Source organism: Drosophila teissieri, chromosome 2L (genome assembly GCF_016746235.2).
Source record: "Drosophila teissieri strain GT53w chromosome 2L, Prin_Dtei_1.1, whole genome shotgun sequence".
In the NCBI taxonomy this organism is placed as follows: Eukaryota; Metazoa; Arthropoda; class Insecta; order Diptera; family Drosophilidae; genus Drosophila; species Drosophila teissieri.
Genome location: NC_053029.1, coordinates 4141383 through 4155784, shown reverse-complemented (window position 1 = coordinate 4155784; position 14402 = coordinate 4141383). Strand labels below are relative to the sequence as shown.

General features: G+C 37.8%; 1 protein-coding gene across 1 annotated transcript in view; it reads right to left on the bottom strand.

Moving 5' to 3' along the window:
• LOC122615690 (Down syndrome cell adhesion molecule-like protein Dscam2) overlaps positions 1-9059 on the bottom strand; it is an 83160-nt gene extending 74101 nt beyond the window's left edge. The window contains exons 1-2 of the mRNA XM_043790742.1: positions 8899-9059; positions 7633-7987 (exon numbers count right to left, since the gene is read on the bottom strand). Of these exons, the coding sequence (XP_043646677.1) occupies positions 7633-7726 (94 nt within the window). The 5' untranslated portion in view covers positions 7727-7987; positions 8899-9059. The remainder of the gene's footprint in view (positions 1-7632; positions 7988-8898) is intronic.
• Between the last annotated feature and the right edge of the window lie 5343 nt (positions 9060-14402).

Here is a 14402-nt window from a genome sequence, read left to right as displayed (position 1 = left end):
CCTGAAGGAGAAAATGTTTGCCAGCCCAAAAAGCGATGGAAAATCAGTGGAACGCGGGGGTTTTAGTAAGGAGCCAGAAAAGAAACGAAACTGTTTGACTTCACATTCTGTTTGTTTGTCCTTGAATTTAGCCTTCTATGGCCGCAAAAGCCAACCCGAATTTCTCCCACCCATCTCCCCAAAGTTATTATTACAAGCGCATTTTCATTGCCAGACAAAGAGCAAGGGAAAATCAGGGCTGGGAAATAAGGGCGAAGACCAAGTCAAATTGGCGCCGAAAAAATGTTTCGCATACATTTTCACTGGAAATTGATTTTTTGCCGCCCTTCTTGGTTGTCAATTGAATTCAGTGCGCATTATTTGCCTTCCTTATTTTATTTGTATTTTTTCTGGTTCAATTTTTTTTTCATTTTTTTTTAAGAATCTGATACTCAAGCACAGCCATCATTTGTCAGCGCCTTTTACGCTTTTGGCAGGTGATTACGAGAGGATAATTAAATACCTTAAAATATATATAAATATATATACTCTAAATAAAATGCGCAGTAGCGGAAAATAATACTGGATATTTAATATGAGCATTACACAAGATGAAAATAATTAAAGAATATAATTGCCATCTAAGTTTGACTTATATTTTCGTTGGCCGTCATAACCATAAATTGAAATTTGATCCGGCGCATAATTTGCATTAATCATTTTGATCTTTAAACCCAGCTGAAGCTGAACAGCAATTAATTAACGCATTCATAATTCATCTTTAATTTATCGAAGCAACTTTTCTCACCCCATTCTCTTCGTAGTCTTATTGTTCTTCCGCGTCTTGCGGATTAATTTAACCCCCCAACTTGAACTCACCCCCCACCACACCCGGCTGATTAAGGAAACTTTAGAGTTTTTAATTAAACGCGCATTGCTCTGTATTTCCATTTATAATTCAAAAATGATCAAGTGAAAAGGAGCGGGGGATAGAGAGCTGGGTTTTTATCCCATTCATAGACTTTTATTGCCATTTCATGCGCTTCACTGAAACTTAATAAAAATGTACACATTTTTTTCCCCAGTTGAAAACGAAAGGCCAGTTTAATGCAAAAATTTAAAAATAAATCGTGGCAAGGGGTTGGTAGATTCGGAGAGTGCAATGAGTGTTATATAATAAATGCAGACGACAAACAATGGATAGAAAAAATATTGGCGAAATGATTAAAAATGGAAATAAGCAAATGCAATTTTTTACACTTTTCCCGCAGGTTTTTTTCCACAATACCACCATTCTGCGCCAATCTTTTCTGTTTGATTCCGTAGTGAAATCAATTTTGTGCAATGCATAAAAATAAAATATATAAATATTCCGAGTGCAAAGTGAAATTAATAAAAACACTTCTGGGGTTCGTTCGCCAGATCGATTCGATTCGTGGGGGTTGCAAAATTATAGCCCAACCTTTCTTCTTTTTTTAATATCCAGTTTAAGAATTTATTATTTGTGGAGTTGAAATATTTTCACCGAGTCTTAATTTCTGTCGGCCAAATGAGCATTACGAGGGGTGTTTTTGTGTGTGTTTCCCCATTAGAATGAAGAATGACAGTCAGCAGCCGGATTTGAAATGAGTTTTTTACACTTGAGACGAAATTAAAACTTCAACTGTGGCCAAAGACAAAAACCCTTGAAACACAGCCACCCTTAGGATAAATCCTACCCCTCTTCTTCTCGATTGAGCAAATGAAATGGAATGTTTGATTAGAAAAATGTTTCGCATAGCGTAAAATTTTATATTCCTTTCCCCATTCGTAATGGGCGTGTCGAAAGGGGACGGGGGAGTACTTTTTTAACCCCTGTGTGACGACTTAAACGTTGGAAACGAAATGCGTTTCACAAAAAAGGTTTTCACAGTTCATTTTGCGTAATTTTTACAATGTTGCTTTGCATTTTTCTCAGACGGATACCGAAACGGGGACACCCCTTAACCCCCCCAAGCCCCCTTAAACCCCTTAACCCACCACTGCCACCCCCTGCTCTTTTCTGGCAGATGCACAACCCTAAAAAAGCGAATTGATATGCTTGAGAAACCCGGCAAAAGTAACAAAGGCATAGGATTGGATTGGATTGAACCAAAGGGGATTGCATTTTGTACATTTTTAGCGCATGGAGTGGGTTAAGGGATGCACTGATTTCGGTGTCTTCAATTTTCCACCGAGGGTTGCAGCCCATTGGGAAAACTTTACACATTTTCCACCGCCTTTGTTGTTCTTTTCCCCGCTCTACAGCGATTTGAACAAATTCGAGTGCTAAACGATCATTATGAGGTTTTAGCCAGACCGGGGGTTGTAGAGGGTTAAGGTTTATGGCCTGCAGGCTTTAACTGCGAAATCGAAACATTCGGATGAGGTCTAATTAATCTATTTATTTAGGCGGATTGCGCATTTCAGAGGCATTTTATGATAATAGAGAATAATTTCCCAAAAGGGTGGTTAAAATATAAATATAGTCATTTAATAAGGAATTATTATGCATGGGCAGATGCATTATTTAAAACTAAAAGCACTTTTTCAGTGTAGAGAAGCATTCTTTATAAATCCATAAGTACTTTACAACGAAATAAGTTGAAAAACTCTGAGATAGACCCTCCTCCTTCTAAGCTCATTCCAGTTGATCAAGACTTGGCCAACTTCCCCATAGATACTCCGCCCTCTGAAAAAAACCCTCTTCAACCTGAAACCAGCCTTTTCAGCCTCTTAAGCCCCAAGTCCACTTAACCCGCTAACTCCAATCAAGGCAAAAAAAAACCGGTGGCGAAAAACAGTCAGCTATAAATTTATCAGCGAAACATGAAACGTGCGAGTGGCCAAAAAAAAAAAGATACTCAGATACGTTTGTGCAGTGTGAGATACTCCGATGGGGGAGAGATACCCAAAGCAGATATAGATACGGATACGGATCCAGATCCAGATAAATATAAAGATACATGCAAAAGCAATCAGTGTATTGACCACTACGATTTTTGACATGCTACGCATACAAATTAGAGCAGGCTGCCCCTTCATTGCTGCCACCAGCCTTTAACATTTTTTCTCTGATTTTCTCTCTGCGGCTCATTTGAAAGCGAAAAAGCGAAAAGCAATCCCCAATAAAGAAGCCAAGGAAAGGCAGAAAAGGAGAACTGAAAGCAAAACGCGGCAAACAGAAGCCAAAGAAAGATTGAAGCAGTTAAAGAAAGAAAGAATTATATATATAAATAAAAACAGCATGGGCAAAACGAAGAAGCGAGTGAAAAAATTGCTGAAAGGGTACGAATAAGTATCGCAAAATCCAGAAAAAATAAACATTCAAAAGAACCCACAACGTGGGCGAATGAAAAATGCTCTTCAAAAGGCAGGCTCGCTATCAAACATTTTGATATTGATAAACAGAAACCATTATTCAATGCTTTCAAATTCATATGGAATAAGCAATTTTAATAATCATATAATGCGCAATAGGTGTTTTACATTATTTTGCATGCTTTTTTCTATATTTTATTGATTTCTTTTGTGATAGTGAACTTTTTGCACTTACTTTATTTGTAATAAAGTATTACCATTTATAATATATTTTGTACCATATTTTATGAAAACCACTAGCCTAGCATGCGTAGCAACACAAAAGTAACATTCGGAGGTAAAAAAGAGCATTAATGCTTAAAGCAAAAACACGCAACGCTGCCATCTAATCAAGAATTTCGCATAGAAATTCAGCAGAGGTGCACAAAAACTATTGGCATCATCAAGTACCCAAAACACAATCCATGCTAATGATCCAAAGTGTCTCGAAGACAGGTTCCCCTCCCCCCCCTCAATACCATTTCCATTTCCAATTCCAGTAGCCACGCAATTAGCAAAAGGTGAGGAAAGGTGAGGGGACTTTTGGGTGAGGTTCGCTCGGTTATTCAGGCATGACAATCGCTGTGGAGTTGGTCAAGAAATGCCATCACGTCACGCGTCTTTCCAGCGACTTTAATCGCATGTGGAATGCAAAAACAAAATAAATAAATAAACAAATAAAATGTCCATAAAATGGTAAATCAATTAATATTCATAAGCCGTTGAGCCAGTAGCTGTAGTAGTCACCTTTTGGCGACTGCAAACCTGCAGCTTTGTGGAATGCAGAACACCATTACAGAGATTATTCAGCATTAATTGAAATGCAAAAGCGCTTTTCTATCAACGCTTCATGCAAATATTTACAGAAATTAATTTTTCACATACTGCCAATCGTCAAAGCGAAGAGCAAAATTGGCTTGCTGCAATGACGACAAAAAACTATAAAAATCATTGCCATGTCGATTTCAAAAAACACCGCGTGCAAAGGCAATGAGAAGTACAAAAGTTTAGAAAAATATTTATTTTCTGCAAGTGCTGGTGAAAATTTTTCTGTAACCGAAACCAATGACGAGGTCGCTGGGAGGGTTAAACAAAATAAAACCCGGCAGCTTCGTCATCAGTCAGCAAATGTTATTGAATTTTTATTATAATATTTATATTTATTCACTATTTTATTGTCTACGACCCGCGAGCAACATCATTTGTATGTTGTGGCATTCAGACTGCATTTCGGCTGCGTACGAAACGTGTTTAAACAGCTGCGAGTTTAAATCCGCCACCCACCTTCAAAAAAATAAAATAAAATAAGAAAAAAAGGGAAAAATATGGAGTGCATAAACATGACTACAGATATACGAACCGAGAGATATAAATTCTCCGCTTGCGTGTTATAAATTCCATATGCCAAAGCATCAAAACAAAAAGGGGTACGAGTTCTTTAGTTCTGCGCTGCCAAAACAAAACTTTGAGGGGCAAAAAAGCTGTGGCTGATGCCATGGGGTTAGATTGAAATTCGGGGAAACATAAACTAAATTGTAGTCACTTTTTAAATTCCAAACTTATAATACGCAGTACTACTTCTCCATCTATACAGCTTGTTTAGTTTAGTTTAGTGACAGTATTGATTTAATGCCTCTTTGTGCGCAAAATAACTCGAATAATTGTGCAGAAATGCCCAAAAAACACATTTCAACTTTAGTTTGTCATTTCTTGTGTTGTTTATTAAACCCAACCCTCTAAGTATCAATATTGCCACAACGCACAACAAAGTGCCAGCTAGCTAAACCAATTTATTGTATCTGAAAACCCCTTTGTAGCCACTGCCTCTGGCCTTCTCTTTTCCACTTTTCCACTTTCCTGTGGACTCGACTCCAGCTTTGATTTTGCAAATGCAAATTGCGCATATAGATAAATTTTGCTCTGCAGGAAAAGCGCTTCTCATTTCCACTGCATCTGTTGCTAGCCTCAGCTCCACCTGTCTCTTTCTACACCCCTGCCACCCCTACACCCTTCTCTCTTGCTCTCTTTTGGGGCAACCCATTTCCGCTCACGTCGCTGAATTTTGCACGTAAAAAATGTTTGAAACAAACAAAATATTTGTTTAATTTATTTTAATTTCAAAGTTGCAGCAGTTGCAGATATTTTTGGAGCAGAAACGTGTGTGTGTGTGTATGTGTGAAAAAGGATGTGACAGAGGCCAAAAGAAGAGAAAAAAAACAGGGACAATAACAACTCCGGAAAAGTGAGAAAAACTAAGCTACAATCATAATTCACGCGCTAAAAACACGAAGGGAAAAGTGGAAAAACGGCGGGGCAAAGGAAATTTTAGGAGCGCAGGCATTTGGAAAAGCCAGGAAATGAAATGAATGTGGAAAACTCAAAGGGAAAAGCGGCATGGAAATAAAGGAAAAGGACGACAGTTAGCAGGTAGACAAACGAAAATAAAAACCAAACGCAGGCGAAATAAACATAAAAACCGAAGAAGGAGACGCACACAAATTGTTGCAAACTGCCTTTTCAAGCACTTCTTAAGCAATATCCTGTGCGGCTCCTCGAGCATTTTATTGTACACACACAGAGGCGCACCGAGGATTTTCCAAGGAAAACTCAGCCAAATTGGAATGCACTTCAACAGGATCAACAGGATAAATGTGTGGTGACAATCGAGGAGATGGTGTAGAGAAAAAGACACAAGACCAGGATAAAACTAAATCTTGCAAGGGCGGTTGGGAAAATGGTGGTATAGAACCTTTATAAATAAAGAAATGAATTTAAAATTATAAACTAATGCCAGTTGCGTACTTGGAAGCCAAGGTTATTAGTTCAGCCTATTTGCCATTACCCAGTAATTATTATCCTAAGCCGCAAAAGGTCTCAAGTTTTGCACATTCCGCGTTGCTAATCTTTTAATGCGTTTTTAATGTCTGATCTCCTGATCCCCCCGCCTCCCTTGAATGATGTCAATTCCCTCTTGGCCAGTGTCATCAAATCCAATAATGCCCCCGAGTGGAGCAATTCCCCAGAAGCTTGAGGCCAAAAAACCTCCACAGAGAGTTCATTGATTTCTGCTTCTGGCCACTTTATTCTTTATTTTTTTTTTTTTTGGTCGGAGGCGTTGACAGTTAAGCTGCAAAGTCGACTTTTACGAGTAGTTCGTATGAAAGCGCTGGAAAACGCGTGTCAAAGGCCCAATTAAGATGTCAAATCAACACGTTTTGTTTATTAACTGATTGCACACACACACAGGAAAAACAGAGAACAGAAAACACAAGCTGAAAACGCGGCAAAGTGCCATAAAGTTAATGGTGCAATATATCTTTTGAGGGGGGTGAAAACTCAGCGGGAAACTGAGAGCCCCCAACTAATCGCAGACAAATTAATAAAGGAATTGCTCCCCTTTTTCAAGTTCCCTTGACCGATTTGCCCGATTGAGTGGATATAATTCACATTTAAATTTAGCCCCAGCCCTTTGCCGGTTAGCAGGTTTTTCCAGGGGTTCTTTAAGTATTAAAAAGCATTTTGTAAGCAAAGTATTATGTGTGTGAGAGGGGAAAAACTTTGCCGAAGCGTGCCAAACTAAAGTTTTCTTATACTTATGCCACTGGCTCCCCCAGTTATGCGTCTTTTTTTTTTTTTGTGACACAGTAAATATTCTTGCATAATAAGCGCATTTTCTAACTGATGCGGAGCATATGGAAAGTGAAAAATTACGATGGCATTTTTAATTAAAACGATACTTGTTTCCTTAAAGCGGTAAAGTATATAAGCCCGTTTTATTTATGGAATATGTACTGTACTTCAGCTTCAGATTCAATAGCTTCGTAGTAAATGCTGCCAATTGACAGGATTCAACAGAGCGGGGCAGGGGGGCGGAAAATGGCGTGGAAAATTGGGGGAGGCTTGGGGAGCTGATAAAAAACTTTACGCTGACGTCAAGCTGCAACAACCTAGATCAACAAAAAACTAAACTGACGTCGCAAGGTGACAACAGCAAAGGCGAGTTTGGAAAAACAGGGGGAAAACGCCGGAAGAAAATGGCGGAAAATGGGGAGCCGTCATAAACAGGAGATGTCAAGGGCGGAACCGAAACTTTTAATTGATTTGTGATATGCGTGTGCCGAACAAAAAGGGATTGGGATTTATAGGGAGATCTTAATCTTACTGATAAGTAAAATAACTCAGTGTTAACCCTATAAATATTTAAAAAATCTGCGTAATCTTCTTAGCAATTGTATATAGTTTTCTTGCAAACAAAAAACAATAAAGTAAACTCACCGATGAGAAAAAAGTTGCACATATTTGTTGCTGCACTCCTCGCACTCCTGCTGCTGACTATTGCCATCCTTTTCATGGCAGTTTTTCGCCTCATTTTGTGACTATATTTTGAATATATATTTTATGTGTTTCTGATGTTTTTCTTATCGTTGGGTGGCTGCTACTTCCAATTCCCTGTGCAAAAACAAGTTTGCGATTTTCGCTGGACTTCTTATTCCGATTCCGATTCGCAGTTACTGATGTTGTTGCAACGCTCCATTGCGTTGGTAAATGTTTTTATGCGTTCGATGATGTAGAATTTTGTATTTATTGCACTCGAAACTTTGAACGGGTATCCGAAAACGAAGGAGAACAACTGAAACGGGTTAAGAATGATGATGTCGATTAGAACTGGCTCGGCTTTGTAGGGTTAAGATGGACACTCTTGCATTTAATTGTTTATTCAAATGATGTTTTAGTTTAAGTTATCGCTTTTTGGTCCTTAATAATCCATGTCCTTGTAGAGATAATTTGTTATTTTTTATTTATATTTATCTTTTAAATTCTAATACATTTGTATTATTTGCACTAGGCATTGTTTACTAGAAGTTGGCACTAATTCTTTGAATATTTTGTATTATTTATTTAATTTTTGTTGATGCGAGAGACTTCGAAAAAAAAGTAACAGGTTTCTTTACTTTGCTTGAGTTTTCTTTTGCGTCACTTTTATCTACACATATCTTTGCTTCACCTTTATCTACCTCTCCTTTTTCACAGTTATAACTGCATTTATGCTTCACACTTTTTCGTGGTTGTTGTTGCTTCAGAGTTGCAACATGTTTTTATTGCTTTTGTTGTACTTTTGAGCAGGTAAGAAAATCACTTAAAAGGTTTCCAAGAAACACACCAATACACCTTAGCACACAATCACACAATCGCACACACACACACGAAATCGACGCCAAACCTGTTTCCCAGGTAAATTGGTAAAGGTGTGCGAGTGCGAGGGGGACAGCGCGATCGCCAGAGATCGAGGATTGAACGGGAGGGAGGGAGCGAGATAGAGATGACGCAGATGCTGCGTTTTTTCTTATTTATTTTAGCTTTGTTTCCTTTTCTTAAAGTTTTAACTGTTGTTTATTTTAAATAAAATACATTTTTTTATAGTATTTACTGTTGTTTGTTTGTATTGTTTTGATTTTGTATTCCGCTGCTTTTGGTCTTTTGATGCCACTGAAAGCACACACACACTTTGCACAGTAATATTGTAAAATATTAATTGTATACCTCAAATTTAGTATATTTTCTGTGTTTTACCCAATAATTTGGGACTGTTGTTGCTGCTGCTGGTGAGTTGTTGTTCGCACACACGCGGAAATCGACGTAAAACGCGGCGGGAAATTCAGACAACGCGCACTCACTTTTCCACGAAGCGTTCGATCCGAAATGGGAAAACACACAGAGAAAGAGAAACGAAAATTTGAGCCGCAGCCGCAAAATTCAAGTTCCACACACAGTCCGCACACGTTCGAATCGAGCACGTTCGATGAGAGCGGCTAACAGCGCTGTTAAAAGGAGTTAACATGTTCGATGCGACTTTTATTAAGAGAACCAAACACCATAGTTCTCTTAAGTTTGAATACGTTCAGAATTCAAATAATAAATTAGTTACATTTATTTTTAGGCGGTCCTAAAACACTAATAGATTTAAAAATATTTAAAAATAATATTTTATTATTATCTGCGGCTAATGTAAATAGTTCCATTTGCAGTTGGAAAAGCAGCTAAAAATATACATTAAATGAGGCGCAAGCACAATTTTGTTTAAAAATCCTATGAGTTTATATTTTTTAATAATATATTTTGTATGCCGTTGGTAAATGCAGAGAAATAGTGAAAATGAGCCCAAAGCAAAAACAAATAGAAGAAAAGTTTTAATGGAAATTCAGCTTGCCTTTAGCAACATGTTGCATTTTGCCAGAGGTTTTGAGTGCGTTTTTCCAAGAAAACTAGTTTCTGTGGCCAACAAGAAAAACCAGTCGGGAAAATTAGTCAAGAAAAATAAAAATAGTAACGGCCAGCAACAAGTTGGGTATAAAATAGGTGCGAAAGGTGCGGCGATAGTGTACATGCAACAAGTTTGAGCTTGAGTCTGAGCAAGTAAACTTCGTTAAGTTCGCACACATGTGTGTGTCCGTCTCTTTCGCACCCCCTGTAGCGATCTACATTTAACCAGTTATCTTAAGACGTTGTGCAGCGAGGAGGCGAACAGAAGGAGAAGAAGGAGTATGAAAAGAAAGAGGTTATACACTAAACAAAAAGTGTAGCTATACGTTGGTTTTTAGTTGGTAATTTCTTGATTTGCTGTTTGATCTTGCGCAAAGAACATTAGAATAGCTTACTGGTCTTGTATTTTGTATCAAAGCCCTTTTCAAAGGTACAAGTTGTTGTTTCAATCTTTTTGCGGTTTTCGTCGCCGAGTTCATGTTTGCTTTGCCCGCTGTTCCCCTGCCTCACACCCTCCCTCCATCCACTCCTTCACCTTTTCCACACCTCAAGTAAACCCGTTTTCTATAAAACACGTTATGTGCCAGACGAAAACCTCGCTGTTGCGACACTCGGCGGCTTAAACCTTTCTTAGACTTTTTATGTGACCACACCCACGAGCCATGTTAACAAAAAAAACATTACAATTTGCTGTACTTTCAAATAACAGTTTTTTCTATAACATAGATTTACAGATTTAAAGAAATATCTGTTGTTAGTAGCATTAAACGCATGTTAATGAAAACCTTCAAACTTTGTGTACTTTCAACTAACATTTTGTTCAATAACATAGATAATTGATTTACAGATTTAAAGAAGTATCTGATGTTAATTATACACTAAATAAGTAAATGTATTTAACATTGAAATTTTCTGTACATAAACTAACATTTATCATTGATAGTATTATATAGATAATAGATGCATAGATTTACAGAAACACTTGCTGTTAGTTATACACTGAAAACACAAGATGTATTAAACGCAAGTGTTTATGATTTAAAAAGTGATACCAAGTAAATACCGCGAATGATTGATTTTTTCCGCTTTGCTTGTGAGCAGCTGAAGTGCGCCTGCATATTCAATATATTTTTTTTTGATTTAGAAGTCAGGCCACGCGCTTTGCATAATGAATGCATGGGACTTACAAGCGGGCCAAGAATGGTAAATAATTTGAAAACAGATTTTCTGCTCGTTCTGTCTGGTTCTTTGGCGCTGCTCAATGTTTATTGAATTTTTGATTTTTGATTTGGGCCCCGGGGGCGATTTCTCCTCATCATAACACGCCGGACATGTCCCGCTACTTAAGACGCATACAAATGACCTCTGGGCGGCCTGGCCCCGCCCCCATTTCCCTCAGGTGAAAAGCCGACTACCGACTAGACATCACGCCCACTTTTGGTACTTTTCACTAGGAACGCACGAAAATCCAGCTTAATTATCCCTATCCCTTGTTTTTCGCTGCTGATTTCTCGTAGGTCCTGGTAATTTCCTTAACTTTGTTTTCCTTGCATATTAATCGCCATGGAATAAGGATAAAATATGCAAACATTTTTATACTTCCGTAGTCTATCTAATTTATTACAACTACAACTCTTCTCCCTGAAAATCAATGCCCATTTCCATGACTTGATTGCTTAATCTTCTTATTGGAAATCAAAAATCAAAGGGCAGAAAAAAAGAGTAATTCCAAAAGAAACCCAACTCTTAATCTGGAATCAGAAGAAAAAAACAAAACAAAAACATCAGAAGTAGCTAAAGATTGAAAACAAGGAGTTAAAGTTGAAAATGAAGCTGAAAAAGAAACTGGCGGTCAAAATTGAGAACCCAAAACATGATCTGCGGTTTTGAAGACTACTTGAATTACAATAAGATTCGGATTAAAATATACACAAAATAATAAAAAAATTAGGTAAAGTTGTAGGAGTATAAGCTAAGTACAAAAAAAACAGGTAGTAAACAAGACAACAACAAGAAGACAACCACCAAAAAGTACAATAAGAATATCCATGAAGAAAAGAAAAGAAAAAAGTGGAAGACGAAAGAAAGAAGGAGCAATTCTTCTACCTAAGCCACTTCTTCGTTTCTTACCTTCTTATTCTGCTTTTCACCTACCACTTCTTGTTGCAACTCACTCCATGTAACCAAGATTGGTAAGAGAAGATGGGTAAGAAGATTGGCAAGAAAGAGAGGGAAAAAGGGTGAGCGAGTGAGATGGAGCAGCCCTGTCAGTCAAGTTCAAGAAGTCCAAAGAAGCAGTAAAATAAAGGGGCTCAAAAGACAACAATACAAACATATACAAAGTTGCTACACTCAAGGGGTTTAAAAAAGGTAAATCCTTTTTCTAATATAATATTTAATATTATGAAAGAATTATTCTTATAAATGATTTCTTATTACATAGAAAAGTTTGCTTATTGTTAATATAATACTGAAAACTTCTCTTTTCACAGCACATACATGACTAGTTAGTTGCCACAAGTCGCAGTCTTCAGTCTCCAGTCTTCAGTCTCCTGTCTTTTGTCTTCAGTCTCCTGTCTCCAGTCTTCTCTCTCCTGTCTTCAGTCTCTTGTCTTTAGTCTCCAGTCTCCTGCCTGCAGTCTTCTGTCTCCAGTCTTCTGCTCTTCAAAGTGCAGCCTGTCGCCTGTCTTGGCCACTTCGCGTTGGCCAAGTTAATTATGGGTTTGAGGTTTTCGAACCCAACTCCGTCCGCAGCGTCGGCAGCTGGCAGAAGGAGAAGAAATTGCGAAGGAAAGAGACGGCTGGCTTTTGTGGGGTAGCAGGGGAATGAGGAGGGGGACGGGGGGCGTTGAGGGTTAAGGTTGGGGGCTAAATTGCAATCTCTATGAAAATTGGTTCAGCCTGCGGTCGGGGGTCGTAACCATATGCCACACAAAGGTACAGTAGAGCTCAACTAAAATCAATTAAATAACTAATATTTACCTACAATTATACACTTCAAAATGGAGTATTTCTAGTTCATTCATTTATTAAATTAATAATTAAATATGTAAGTTGAAATAACCATATTCAAAGTGTGTATAACTTACTAATGGAGGATTTCTAGTTCATTTATTTATTAAATGAATAATTAAATATGTAACTATTTTCAGACACCAAGGATTATAGTTACTAATTCTTTAAATAATTTCTATCAAAAACTGCTGCGATTATTCAGATATGCTCACTGTAACCTGTACCTGGACCTCCGACCAGGAATCGAGTTCTATATAATTGCCTCGTGTGCGTTTCTGTTGCTGTTTCTGTTTCCAATGTTTCTTCTGCTGTAACTCGACTCGTGAAACATGCAGGAAAAAAAGAGGAATCACTTGAGGGATGCATTTTAATGGCAGCAGCGGAGGGGAGAGGGGGGGGGGTTTCGGAAAATGGGGGGAGGGGGACTGCTCATTCGCTTCGATTAGAACGCAATTTTCTGGGTTCTTTCAGTGCTTTTGTTGCTGCTGCGGACACAGCTCCACTGGAAATTGCTCCATAAGGAACTCAATGGGAATTAAAATGTTTGTTTTCCTTTTCCAAGCACAAAATCGAAGAATAAGAAGCTGGCGGAACAATAACCACACACACACACACACACACAGTGGTGTACAAATTCTTTTGGTGCCCACTGTGCCCGCCACTTGAGATCTCCAATTGATTTTCCTTTTCCTGCTAATCCAAAAATACAACCACTCATCGCCCCTCGCATTTTTTTCTCTAATTTAATTTCGAATTGCACATAATCCGTTTTGGGGCCTTTCAAGTATTTGTCGTGAAATTTTGATGCGTAAATAATAAAAAAAAAAAGAAAAGAGAACATAATAGGAAAACTCTGTAATTGCCGAGGGAAATGCGCATAAAGAGAGTTGGAAGGTGTTTGCCCAGCTTCATCGAAAATTTCAAGCCACATTTTATTGTGCAGAAGCATAGAAAATAATATAATACAAATGTGTCATTCACAGAAATTGCTTAGATTTATGCCGTTTTATTTATTTTATATAATAAAACCATAGTATGCAGTTTATCTCAAAAATGCCAATCCATGGACCAAAGTTTATATTTCATTTTTACTCGCACTATTCCCATGGCATATAAAAATGTAATAAAAATTAAATAAAAACTTGCAGCCAACTTTGCGGGGCAAACTAAAAAGTAATTGCGAACTTTTTAGCAACTGACCAAACGTCAAACCAGCTAACATCTACCATCTACCATTTACCATCCTCCAAAATATAATACATATATCCCCTTGTCATTTCCCTGGGAGCGAGTTTGATGCATTGATGGTTGATGCATTGATGGTTGATGGTTCTCGTAGCCAGTTAATCCATTAGATGCATTGCATATTTCATTTGACATTTGCGAAACACAATTTGCCAGGCAATTTCCCCTTGAAGTCATCTGCTCCCAGGGATTGGGTGCGGAAAATGGGTGAAAGTGGGTGGGAAAATGACCCCAAATGGAGATGAGTGGGAGTCTGTTTGCAGCCACAAAATGTTTCTAATATTAGATGGTAGATAAACTTCATTTCGGGAAACTAATGTGGCATATTGCTCAATATCTTTTAATAACATTATAAGCTTAGATCTCTTTTAATCTCTTTTAATGAGTATTTGAAACATATAACAAATTTTCTTTTTATTAGCAGCTGACTTACATGATTTTAAACATATAACAAGGGCCAATGGCCTTTTGCTCAAGAAACTGTTACCACAAACCGGCAGTAATCTTTTCCAAGCCACTTAAAT